This window comes from Gymnodraco acuticeps, unplaced genomic scaffold (genome assembly GCF_902827175.1).
Source record: "Gymnodraco acuticeps unplaced genomic scaffold, fGymAcu1.1, whole genome shotgun sequence".
Classification (NCBI taxonomy): Eukaryota; Metazoa; Chordata; class Actinopteri; order Perciformes; family Bathydraconidae; genus Gymnodraco; species Gymnodraco acuticeps.
The window spans coordinates 408,696-421,955 of NW_022990747.1; the positions used below are offsets into that span (position 1 = coordinate 408,696).

The 13,260-nt window shown below is 40.8% G+C and overlaps 1 protein-coding gene across 2 annotated transcripts in view; it reads right to left on the reverse strand.

Moving 5' to 3' along the window:
- The window catches only part of tln2a (talin 2a), a 111,971-nt gene that overhangs the window by 45,304 nt on the left and 53,407 nt on the right, over nucleotides 1–13,260 (reverse strand). For both annotated transcript variants that reach the window (XM_034232167.1, XM_034232166.1), the window contains exons 11-21: nucleotides 10,825–10,980; nucleotides 9,642–9,743; nucleotides 9,154–9,230; nucleotides 6,731–6,911; nucleotides 6,369–6,482; nucleotides 6,050–6,158; nucleotides 5,222–5,430; nucleotides 3,597–3,695; nucleotides 2,401–2,568; nucleotides 1,306–1,440; nucleotides 105–264 (exon numbers count right to left, since the gene is read on the reverse strand). In XM_034232167.1, the coding sequence (XP_034088058.1) occupies nucleotides 105–264; nucleotides 1,306–1,440; nucleotides 2,401–2,568; nucleotides 3,597–3,695; nucleotides 5,222–5,430; nucleotides 6,050–6,158; nucleotides 6,369–6,482; nucleotides 6,731–6,911; nucleotides 9,154–9,230; nucleotides 9,642–9,743; nucleotides 10,825–10,980 (1,510 nt within the window). The remainder of the gene's footprint in view (nucleotides 1–104; nucleotides 265–1,305; nucleotides 1,441–2,400; nucleotides 2,569–3,596; nucleotides 3,696–5,221; nucleotides 5,431–6,049; nucleotides 6,159–6,368; nucleotides 6,483–6,730; nucleotides 6,912–9,153; nucleotides 9,231–9,641; nucleotides 9,744–10,824; nucleotides 10,981–13,260) is intronic.

Consider the following 13,260-nt stretch of genomic DNA (forward strand, 5'->3'; position numbering starts at 1 on the left):
AAAGGCCCGTAAATGGCTGAATGTTAATGAACAAATTGAATTTCTTTATTATCTCAGCTTTCTGAGATAATGATACTCGGAGCAGTATCCTCTTTTGGACTCACCTGCGTCTCCCATGGAGCTGAAGATGTTCTCAGTGACGGTCATGATGGTGTCCGTGGCCTGATCGTAGCGGCCGATGGGCTCTCCCCTGGCGGTGTACTGGCGAACATGCTGCAGGAGATCTCCCAGCGCCTGACTCACCACGCTGGCCGCTGCGCTCACCTTCAACACAGGAGAAGCACATCATTAACGTTAGTGCTGCGCTCCTTAAGCTGCATTATGCCCTGCTTCTTATTCGATGAGGCTGGGGAGAAGCACACTGGATTCATTATCCTCATTGCTTCTTAAGCCGGGTGCTAAACTGAATTTAAAAAACATCCATGCTGTTGTGTGAATAAATAAATAAAAAAAGCTTGAGGATCATTATTCTAGGAAACCAGTCAACTCATGTGTTCCGTATCAAACCTGTTATATGTCTTGTTATCTTTTGAGACGAAACAAACAATTATACATAAATAGATATTTTAAATCATGCTGACTAGGGATGCATGTATGCATGTATCCGGTATTACCGAAATACCGGTTACTGGTGGCTACGGTATACCGTACCGAAATCAGATCCGATTTCAATACTTAAAAAAAAAAGAAAAAAAAAGTGAGTCCGTGGCCCGTGATGGCGGGTGTTATAAATTAGATTGCATAATCGTTTTTCTTCATATTTTATGTATTTTTCATTGTTTGTTCAATACTAGAAAGGTAAAAGTCCCACAAATGAACTGTGATGGGATTTGTTTTCTCTCACCAGTAAAGGTAAATGTTGATTTTAAAGATGAGATTTGTTTGTTTGTGCAATGCCGAGATCTCATGACCTTTATTCTATTATTTATTTGTTCTCTAGTCGAATCTCAGGTTTAACATTAATTATAACGGTATGTTTGCATTGACAAGATGTGCTATTCACGCGGCACACCTGATGGCGGGTGTTATAAAATATATTAAGATAAGATATTCCATAATCGGTTTTCTTCATATTTTTAATGTATTTTTCATTGTTTGTTCAGTACTAAAAGGTCCAAGAAGTCCCACAATTGAATTTAATATTCATTTGACATGTTAACTATATCGTAAAGCGCTTCATGGGAGTAATTGTGGGATGATACATTTTCAAAGTATCACGATATGTATCGGTTGAGTATCGGTATCGTTCAGTGGTATCGGTATCGGTATCATAAAAAAGTCAACGATATGCATCCCTATGCTGACCTGTTTGAGGAGCTCGCCATCTTCTGTGGCTGAGAGGCAGGCCTGGACGCAGCTTTCCACCGAGCGATCCACCAGCTTCCCGGCTTCGATTAACTGCTCCTGGCAAACCGGTGAACTGATGGTGGGACTCACCACCTACAACAAGGAGAAGGAAGCGTAAACAATTCTAATGGTGAAGCAGGTGAGGACAAAGTAAACAAATATTTTCCATCTCCATTGATATTTCATGCAAAAAAGAGAAAAACATGGCATTATATAGTCGTGCAAAAGTTATGAATATGTGAAAAATCGAACATGTTTCTCCAGCTTATACATCTAAATGGTACAGGTAATCTCCTTCATACATTCCGACTACAACTACTGGTTAACAGTATTAACATTTCACAGACAGCATAGGAAACAGAAAAGTAAAGAACAATTTGAAAGTGATTCAGCAGATGGTTCTCATCACAGGATCATGCAGAAAGGTGAGGATTTGTTTAGTAAATGCAACAATTCAGATTTGGAGCCAGGAGGGCATTTCAACTAATTAGAGGCATGTGGTTTGTTAAATAAAAGATGTGCAAATATCAAATCAAGTTTTATTTATATGGCACATTTCTAAACAATTTTTGGTCGAGCCAAAGTGCTGTACATATAATAAAAATAGCCTACAGTAGAGACACTTTACAGCAAATACAACAGCACAGATTGTTCAGAATATCAGTATGAGAAAAAACGACACCCTTATATACTATTTAACGGTGCCTTGTTGATTCATGATATAATCATGCACCAAAAATATTTTCTAGCTGTGGATACATTAAAGGTTATTTATTTATTACAGAAATCTCCATTTACCAAACCGTGCTGCACGGTCTACTTATTAGAGAAGATAAATCAACAAATGGGGAGGTGTTGTCATGCATGCACAACAGGTTCCCAAGTGACACCACTGCAAAGTTGGGAAACATCGCACCACCAACAAAAATAAGCATGAACATCTACTAACTTTTTGCGAAGAGAGTGCATGTCACACAGATACTGATATGATAATTTAGCACAATGACTCTCAAATGTCAAGATGAAATCTGTGAATCTAACAGATGTCTGTACCTTGGCACAAGCCACCAGCTGGGAGGTGGACAGCGCACACTGAGTGGCAGCAGCTATGACCCGGTTCTGGAGTACGGCGTCGTCCGCTACCTGTGCCACGTTCTTGGCCTTCAGCACCATCATGGCTGCAGCGTTGGCCACTGCTTTGGCCAGATTCATCAGGATGTCCTACAACAACGGGTTTCAAAGAAGAAATAAGAAAAAAACTCATCAATAAGATATACATGTCTGTCCTTAAACATATTTATCCCTTTCTAATAAACAAATGATACCTATTATGACAAGTGAAGAGAAAGGTTATCAATTTGAGCTCTGTGTCTGTGACAAAGGATTGTGTCTGTAGTTGTGCACAATTGCACTAAAAGAGAGGGGATGGGAAATGAAATGACATCTCAGTGCAATCTAATTTATCTTTAGCAGGAAAAGTGATGCTCTTGTGCTTATTGTATATTTGACTTATAAAAGGGCAGCATCAAGAATACAAAAAAAACACTTTCTCCTACTGCGCATACAGTACGTACAACACATCATTACTATACACTACTGAAATACACTAGAGGTTTCTCAATACTCAAATTTCCCCTCCTCGACTCCTATCCTCGACTCCCCTCCTCGATACTTAGTCCCGCCCACAGGAGATGCGAGCGGAGGAGCCGAGGAGGGGAACCGAGGAGAGAGGAGGGGAAGCAGCAGGCGGTTAGAGAAATGAGAACTCCTCTCCTCTGAGCGGTAATTTTAAAGAGACGTCCATTAATGATGACAGGAGGCACAGCAGCCAGATGTGATTCATTCACAGTGCGGTATAATGAGACAATAACAGGCTACAGATGCGGACATATACACACACATATATTTATAAAAATATATACAATTTCAGGATCAAACAAGTATGAGAGCACTCTCATAATAACGTAACACAATCAGAGACTGGATATTAATTGATCTGATCTATGTATAACCTCGGCAAACATTGCATTACAATAACAATCGTGATTCAGCCAAGTATGAGCTACATGAAAGAACAACACAGGCCTGACAGCTAGAATAGCATTCAATTCAAACTAAAAACATAATATCCTCTCTGTATTCCCCTGGATACAATGTGTTTTTGATTAACAGAGTTCCAGAGGAGTGAGTTTTCTTTAGATATTACACAGACGGTGATGATGATAAATGGATTGGGGGGGGGGGGTTACCTGGAACCTCTCGTCCATCTCGCTCTCTCCAATCTGGCGCAGGAGGTCTCCGCTGGCCTGGCCGATGCTGCCGGCTGCTGTGAGCACAGTCTGTCTGGGCTGCAAACACACACACACACACACACACACACACACACACGGAGAAAAACATCAGGATGTGAAGCTGCATTTGGACGCCTGGTTGGAAACTGCATCATCTTGCATCTTGAAATATAGTTTCCAAGTAACCTCTAATGTGTTTAACCGTGCTGCATGCGTCTGAAACAAAATCATTGCCACTATAGTGATGCATTCTACACATTGCTTAACACTTTGATATTGATTTTAACACAAATAAATGTATCGTATTGCTAGTTTACTGCAATAACACATGTTAAAACAGCATCTGTCTGGAGACTAAGGTGTTGACAGAAATGTGCAGAGTCGATACAAACACAAATAATAATATACCTTATAATAAACAAATCAACCTTTGAAAAAGATGCGCCTACTCATCTATTGGCATGCAGGAGACTGACTGCGTTCCAGCTTCTACTTGAATGTATATACAGTGTTGACTGGCTTTATGAATGATTAAATGATGTATTCTCTGTTACGTGTAGGAAGATTAGCTTATTGCCATGGCATCAGCTACTGGGGATCCTTTAAATGAAAACACATAAACACCAAAATGTACTTCAGGCTTCACGTAATCTTTCCAACTGCCCGCATGCATAATGCAGGAGTGTATAAAGATCAGCGTTGTCCCAAAGCTAGATGAACCCGTGCATTATGCAGATTACCAGCCAACAACTTTACAGTACATTACCTTCTGAATGATACTGCCACAACAACAAAATCCTAATAGACTTCAGTGAGAGCATTACAGTAAAATGTAGTCGGAAACAACATTAGCACAAAGTGTCTTTTACTTTTTAAAGTTAGTTCTGCTTTCACAAAAGCATGAAATGCCCTGCCATTCAGCCTAGCCACAGTCTGAGATCTTTTATTAAGACCGACTTGAACAATTCAGTTAGCCGCAGCCGGCCAGCATCAGAGGATGTTAATATAATTAGATTTAGTATGGAGGAACAGAAGAGACACTGCTTTATTAAGAGATGATAAATTGTGTCAGAGCAGAGCTGCTCCTTGGCAAATTAGATTAACTTTTTAGGTTATCAATTTGGAAAGAAAAAAACATTGTACGGAGTCAAATACACAGACAAAATCTGTATTTTAACCAACACAAATGAATTGCTGAATCTGCTTGCTGTATGGACTCAAAGCCAGGTTCAGGCTTCACTTCCACACATTTTTCTAGATTTTCTGTCCATTATCTACTCCTATCTATGTGCCTTCCCTGCCTTCTCCATTTGACGTTAGCTCAATATGGTGGCCATTGTTGGTCTTCCCTTCACATTTCAATGTCTACAGTCATATTGACTATTATGTTGTTCAGACTTAACTTGCCATCTGCAATCTACTGTATGTCACATATCCAAAAATCATAGGCAGGGAAAATAGGGAGGAAAATCCTACACAGCTGGTTTAACAAGCTAAATAAAGAGATATTGGTACCATACAAGATAGGACTGGTGGTGTTTTGACAAGACATGGTTTCATTATCTCAGTGTTACTTTGCTCACCTCTCCAGAGGCCGGCTCCACAGCCTTCAGCAGGTCAGACACGGCCCCTGCGAGGGTCCTGGCAGCCCTCATCAGGTCATTACCTCCGCCCACGTCATCCTCCATCAGTGCAGCCAGCAGCTTCACACCCTTTGACATTTCTGTCAGGTTGGAGGAGATGGTGGTGATGGCGCAGCCCACGGCGGTGTAGTCTGTGTCAGTGGGATCGCCTGGGTATGGGGAGAGGGGACAGAATAATAAGGGCCATCAATAAAAGAACAACACTTATTTTAACCCAATTCAAATGCATTATTGAGTCTTCTTAACATTCACTAACAATATTTACCTTTAATACTGATATTAAAGAAATCATACACACATCAGTCCATTTTAGTAAAGGAATATTAGCAGGAAAATATTATAGAATAAATGAAAAAACAACCTACAGTATTTCAACTTGGAGGGTTTCAGAACGGCACATAGCCAATAGACACATCTACCAGTCTACATACACCAAACCACAGCAGGAAACAGGGACCTATAACATTTTATACAGAGCCTGAAACTATGTCAATGAACACCAGACTGATGGGAAAGGTCTGCTTTAGTCTCTAATTAGCCAGATCATTTTAACTCTGGCACTCCTCAAATGTACTTGTAAAACTGTGGGCATGACGTAACACTTACTCTGGTTTCATTAAGCCTTCCTAAAACCCTTATAATTATTCCCACAAAGGCTTTTCAACAATACATAAAGTAGCTCTACTATCAAGATGTCTGCAGTGAATCAAAGCCTTGGTAGCTGACAAGCGGCGCATAAATCTGCTGAGTCATGCCAGTGCCACTCACCAGCTGTGAGATTGACGACAGAGGCGGTTCCTGCAGTGATGGCGTCCACCTGGGAGTGGATCTCATGCTTCGACTCATCCATCTTGTTCTGGATCCATACCTTGGATGCCTAGGTACACAGAGGAAGACCACAACAACATCATTATTTTGCATGCTTAAAATTCATCTAAACATGGCTGTCATTCTGCAGACAGCTCGATTATATATTACCATTTGTCACTATGATTTTCTGTTATGGCTTTTTTCATTTATCACATGCATAGGCAGTTATATATTACAATAAAACGTGGTGTTACAGTGTGTGTGCAATGTACTGTACCATGTCCTGTCCCAGTGGGGGCAGGTCGTCCACCTCCCCTAGGTCGATCTGGGCCTTCTGCACAGCTTGCATACTGGTGTTGATGGTTCCCATTAAAGCCTGCTGTGCTGAACTCTATGCAAACAGGAAGACAAACAGGTTAATTTCTCACTGAATGTAGCCTTGAGGCATTTAAAAAAAATCCTGCTTAGAAGATGATTGCACCCTTGTGAAGCTATTTGTAGCATGTGCAGAAACCAGCAACGAGTAGCGGGAAAAAAAGATGATGATACACCTGTCTAGTAGTGTGTGAGTGGCATACAGCGTCAATTTCATCACTGAGCAAAAAGACATCACACTGAGTGCCAGTTTGCTGTTCTTACGAGAGGTGGCATGTGCCCGCGGTGCATCTGACCCATTGTGATCTGCTGCTGAGCAGACGGCATGGTGCCCATGCTGAGCGACTCTGTGCCGATGGAGCCGGAGCGAATCACCCCTGGCAGCGCCACCGAGCCATGCTCCATTCGGCCCACACGATTAAACTGCTGCTGAAGGATGGTGGACCTGCAGGCACATAATCAGGCAGTATATAAAGCTTCTACAATGTTGAGGGAAATCACCTGACCCTAAAACACCATGTTTTCAAAAGATGTCCTGTCTGAAAGGGGGCATATTATTTTCAGTGTTTTGGTTCATACTAATAGTTTTGGTTCATACAACACATTTGCTTAATTTAAATGATTAGAAACACATTATTTTACGTATATTATCGGTTTCATATGCCCTCTGTCTGAAACACTCAATTTTAGTGCACATCTCCTTTAGTTCTCCTCCAGAAAGTGTCCTGTCTGCTCTGAATATCTTGCGAGAAAATTAGGGTATGTACAAGTATTAGAAATATAAAAAAGGTATATTCTAATAATCCTACATGTGACATACAGTAGGAAGGGTGGCCAAATCTGAAGGCTTGTTGAATTAACAAGTGAGCTTTTCATGATGTGTCACCTTTAAGTAGATTATTACACACAGCATGAAAATGTATCCAACGTTTTCTTAAAGAGGGCAAATCTGGCAAGTTACAAGTAATCATAATGATTTATATTTAAATCACACCTTCATTCAAGTTGAACTCAAGCTAGGAGAATCATATTTTAGTGTGTGTAGAGTAACAGGGATCCGAGAATGAGCACTTTCAAAGCATGTTTTTCATATAGGCATTTATCACCAAAGGGAGTGAGGTGACGAATCAATCAGTGGGAGTGATGATTAGTCATTATCCTCTCCACAACTTACTGGTCTGACAGTTTTACAAAAAGTTGTTCCAATCACAGTGCTGCATGAGGATGAAAATGTGAAATGAAGTGAAAAAGTAGGAACAAAAATGGGTGTTTGGATTAAATGTATTCAAAATGCAACATGTTAGTAATTATGTCATGTTACCATATATAGACAAGGCAGTAGCTAAAACAAACCATAAGAATAACTAACAGCAGATAAACTAGTCCTGCAAAAGGAAAGTAATAGGAACCACATTAGCTTAATGTCACAGATAGCCAAGCACAATTCAATGTATAGAGAACACCATTTTGTTCCATTTCTCTAGGCTTTACATGGCCATGGAAACGGAGCCTGTACAGCCCAAAAAACGTTAGATTTTCTCTCATACAGACGTTCAGAACTGAAGATTAAAAGCTAAATCCAATGGGAGGGATTTTTACCACCGAGCATTTGGCTGTGTTCGCCTCCTGATAGTGGGCCACTAACACAAAGCAGAGCGACATTGTAGAGTCTTCCCACTGTATCCTTCTGGAAGACAGACCTTTGTTTTGATTTTCCTCAGATAAGGCCTTCCAGTGTAACGCTTGCTATGTGTTTGCAGTATTAAAAACCTTTGCCTTCGGCCCTGCGCGCAAGCACAGATAAAAAGAAAAAAACACAATAACGATTACTGTAGAAGATCTCAGTTTAAAGCAGGAAAGCAATAAGCTATCAATTGGGGGGCTAGACATGAAAAGGGCTTCAGAGAGCCCACTGTGGATAAATGAGCTAATACACATCTAATCAGGAAATGTTCAGAGAGGGCCTTTGCTTTTCCAGTGCAGCAAAATGTCCTCATATAATTATTATCTCTCAGGATAAAGTCCAGCTGAGGAGTTGTTCATGCGGTGAAATGAGGTTATGGAAGATGGATGTGTGATCTGCGGTCGAGGAAGGTGGTGAAAAGGAAATTGAAAAGGGACCCTGACTGATATTGTTTTTTTGATGGAATAATATGCAATAACTTTGTGTGATGCTATTGAGCACAAACCATCATCATACCTCCACTGGACTGTAACAACAATGTAATGCAGGATTGTCTAAGGATTATCCCAAACCACTGCAAGTATTTTGTGCCGTAGTTTTATTCACATTCACACTATGTGTGTATCTTGTTTTCTACAGCTTTTTTATTTATTTATTTACTATAATTAAAGAACTTTCTCCAAAAACTTTAAAGGCAGTGCTGCTTGGAGCTCAATGTTAGCGTATGGATGCTAACATGCTTACAATGACACCGCTTAAAGGCAGATTTTAATATAATATTCATCATATTAGCACTAAACACATAGCACAGTTAAGCGTTGACAGGAATATGTATTTTCGATGTCAAAAACCGAAACATTGGACAAAATGATATATTACAGATATTTCTTTGAAAAAACCCAAATGTTTGCCATATTTTCAGTTGTTGAGTCAAAGACTCATGTCCACTGAGCCATGCTGCTTTCAAGCCTTAGAGGTCAAAACACTTAACATATTTACTCACTTTTTCGGGGAGACGGATTCCTCAAGCATGGTCGACTCCTCATCGCCTTCTAAGCCAAAGCGGTCCTTGCTTTGCTTCTGCAGCAGAGAGAAAAATACAGCAAATATTAGTTTGAAAAGAAGTGCAGGGATTTCAAACAACAACCCTGAGGGAACCTAAATGTTACATTGACTGTGCTATAAAAACAACCTGGGCCCAATGATTGAAATTGATCTCCATTTGACACATAGTTCATTCTATTTGAAGGATTTTTATTCCACAGATTAAGGTGATTTAAACTAAAATGCCAACCAGGCGAAAGCTAAACAGTGTGAAACTTTCTTAACTGCAGGAAAAAAGACGGATCAAAAATGCTTGCAGGAAAGCTGTCTTGTACTTGTTTTTATTTAAAAACAGCTGTGTAACACAGCAGCCTGAGCATATCAACAGATATGAGACTTTATCGATCCATTATGATTCATCAGGGTCTCCAGAGATGAATGTCTCACCTTTTTGAGGATGATGTCGATGTAACCGGCAATGAGCTGAGAGATCTGTTCCCCTTCAGTGGTCTGCACTGAGTAATAGCTTTCCTGGTATTCCCCAAAGTCCTACACAAACACAGAGTCAAATCTTAAACATGCATTTTCATTGGCAAGTAAGGAAAGTAACCGATGCAGTGCTTATGTATAGAATATGAGGATTTACTGCGCGGATTAATGTGTAGCCAGCTAGTGTCAGATACTGTAAGTACTACATACTTAGTGTTGGATATGAAACCTTTGCAACATACAGAGAGTAGGATAAATCCAAAAAGCATGTTGGAGCAGATTTTATGTAGGATCCGAGCAGAATGAAATTAATCCGGAATACTTTTTGAGTAAAGCTCTGTAACACCTCACATGGGCACAATATACATACAGTATATCTAATGGGGTTGCAGGGTGTTTCTATCCTATTTACAATGGGCTGAAATCTATGACTCCTTAAACGAGTGAACGACAAATCAAATCAATTTTGAATCCAACTGTAACAAGAGCACAGAGCCTAAACCGAAAGACACTCTAATTAATTAACAGGAAGAAAGAGAAAGCATGTTAATTTAATAAAGACAGAGCATCGACCAGATGTGAAAGATTAAATCCTAGTTGCTCATTGACTAAGAGTGCTGACACAAAGGAGAGATATTGACAGGGAAGACAAAGGACTGTGTTCAATTACTGTCTACTAGTGTGGACAGAACGAATACAAGGTTAAATAGGCTGAAAGAACAAAGCCGGCTGTACCAACTAATGGTGGAAAATGATATAGATCAGTAAAAAACAAAAAATCCTGGAGGGCCTGTAAAACCCCTCGGGGCCTCCAGGGGTTATGGGTTAGCGACTATGGACTGCATTTTTTCGAACTGATCAAGGGGAACACAGATCGGAGGCCAGGAGTTTGAAGACTTGGGTCTGTTGTTAAGCTTAAAATGAATAAAGGTTGAGGTACAGTGTGGTCTAGTAGGACTGTGGAATGTGTGAGCTACTGCAAATGACTATTTGATGAGGTGAGCTAACATTGCTAACAACGTAATAGAGTGTGGTTTTTTCTATTCTTCATCTCTACCCTTATCCTCTGGTGCTGAAAGACACTGATTAAAAGCCAGATTAGTGTCCAGTCAGATGTATTTTTGCAGTACGTGTGTCTTACCAGGGTGAAGCTCTTGGGCGACGCAGCCCACCTCTTCACGGTGGTGAGGGGCCACTCCTGAACCACGTCTTTGGTCTTCTCCTCCACTCTCATCACAGACTCTTTGGTGATACCCAGGAGCCGCGGCACCAGCTTGTTCTTACTCTTCATCTTTTCCTGAAAAACAAAACATAAACTTTTCAAAATGTGTCACAGTTACATTATGTTGCAACCACTGTTGGATGCACATATATAATCAGGTGGTGGCTCATTGAGAAATATGTCAACCTACTTTCAGCTTATATGAAATATGTATCTTCTTCAGGATGCAGCTAGTTTATTAGACAATCTTGTCATTACTAGGCTATGGGGGGTTTTATTTTCAGTCACAGATTTTTAACATAGCGGTCTGAGATTTGTAATGGATGAGTTTAACAATGCACTATGTAGACTAGTAAATACGTGAGCTGCTTTTTCCTGTCTGTTGGAAGTGATCTGCACTCTTTGCTCTATGTTCACATGGCCCCTTTAAAAAAGTGTGTTTAATGTTTTATCACTGCTGCAAATGGCTTCACATGATAAGTTAACTTGACAAAAAAACATTAATTTTGCTTCATTTAGATTTGTTTTCATTTAAGATTTTTAGATTTCAGGTCATTTGTGTAATCTCTCATAGGATCACATTGTATTAATGACATGCAGGCCCGGACTGGCCATCGGGAGGACCGGGAGGTTTCCCGATGGCCTGGCATGTTAAGTGGCCAGCTGGCCTGAGGATTTTTTTTTTGTATGTATGTATTGTGAACGCAACGCTGCGCAAATGTGGGTCTGACTCTGCCTCACAGAGGGTGACTGGCTGTCTACATAATGTGGCCTGCCGACATGGCCACTTTCATACAGATCATACACTAATGCGCTCGATTGGTCTCTGTGTGTCATTCAAGCTCGGGAGGGTGTGTGTGTGTGGCGCGAGCGAGAGAGAAAGCGTGCGCACCGGTTACGTGTATTGTTGTTGTTAGCATCTGGTGCTAGCTAGCTGCGCAAACGGATATAATGAGCTGTCAACAAGGTGGAGGAGAGTCCTCTGCTATCAGACTGAGAGACTGATAACTACAGCTCAGGTGAGGTAAAGGACTCTGAGTGTTTAGATAGTTAACTTAGTCTAAGTTCTCTGTGGGTCTCAAACGGTTTGGTCACCATTTATGTAAACACATATTTCCATTTGAAGGGGAAGTGATGAGTAAAATATCCATGAATAATAACAAAAAAATGTTAACTAGGTGAAAAAAGTGTTGTGGATATTTTAGACTCGTCAATACTGCAAAGATGTACAATGAGAGTAATCAATAATAAACTGGTGAAAGCAAACAGTTGTCTTGTTGGTTATTTATTTGAAGCTTCAAAGGCACAGGTCTCACAGAGTATAGGATAGTCTGCAGGAGTGTGCACATGGTATAATGTGTGTGTGTGTGTGTGTGTGTGTGTGTGTGTGTGTGTGTGTGTGTGTGTGTGCGTGTGTGTGTGTTTTTTATAGAGGACTGTTGCTGTGCAGAAAGGAAAAGAGATAAGACGTTCTCCTGACTGTTATCTTACAATGCTCTCATAGGGAGAGCCGCATTCTCCAGGTACGGCAGGGAGCTACCGTGTGGTACAACAGGTCGAGGCCCTTGGTAGTGGCCTGGCTGGGTGTATAATTCCCGGCCTGACTTATTGTCCCAGTCCGGCCCTGATGACATGAGAATGACTAAACCAACAAGACACCAAACCTCATGATACAAAAACAAATGTCATTTTTTTCTTTACTTGAGTGAACTATTCATTCCATCTTTCATTTGAATTTAAACAGGTTTGATAAGGGCATTACTTGAATAAAGACAGATTAACACTCCAAGCAACATACTTCAAATTCAAAGGCCTAGCCGCTTCAACTTTTATTTTGCTGTCACACTGATCTGCCAAGATGGGTATTCATCCGTCTAACCAGTTAAAGAAACAAAAACACATTTTTCCCTGTTAGTAATTATAGCGTAACGTCTTAATCATGTCTTTATCTGCCTGTCAGAAACTCTCAACCTCCCCTGCATTCACTAAGCCTCTAATGTCATACTCCAGTCGCTCTGTGAGCTGACAGAACAGCTGACTTCTTCTCCTTTCCCTTCATGGACAGAGAAAGTGTTTCTCCAGGAGCTGCAGTGTGTGAGCAGATGGACAGACTGTGATGGGGTGTGACATGAGGGCAGAGAGGTGAGTTGTGTAAAAATCATGGAGGGCCTGTAAAACCCCTCGGGGCCTCCAGGGGTTATGGGTTAGCGACTATGGACTGCATTTTTTCCAGGGTTATTTTTAAGATGTTTCTGCCCCATTGAATCACACTCGAGGACGATGGAAACGACAAAAGTGAGCAGATAAGATGTCGAACTGATTAAGGGGAGCACAGATCTGAGGCCAGGAGGTTGA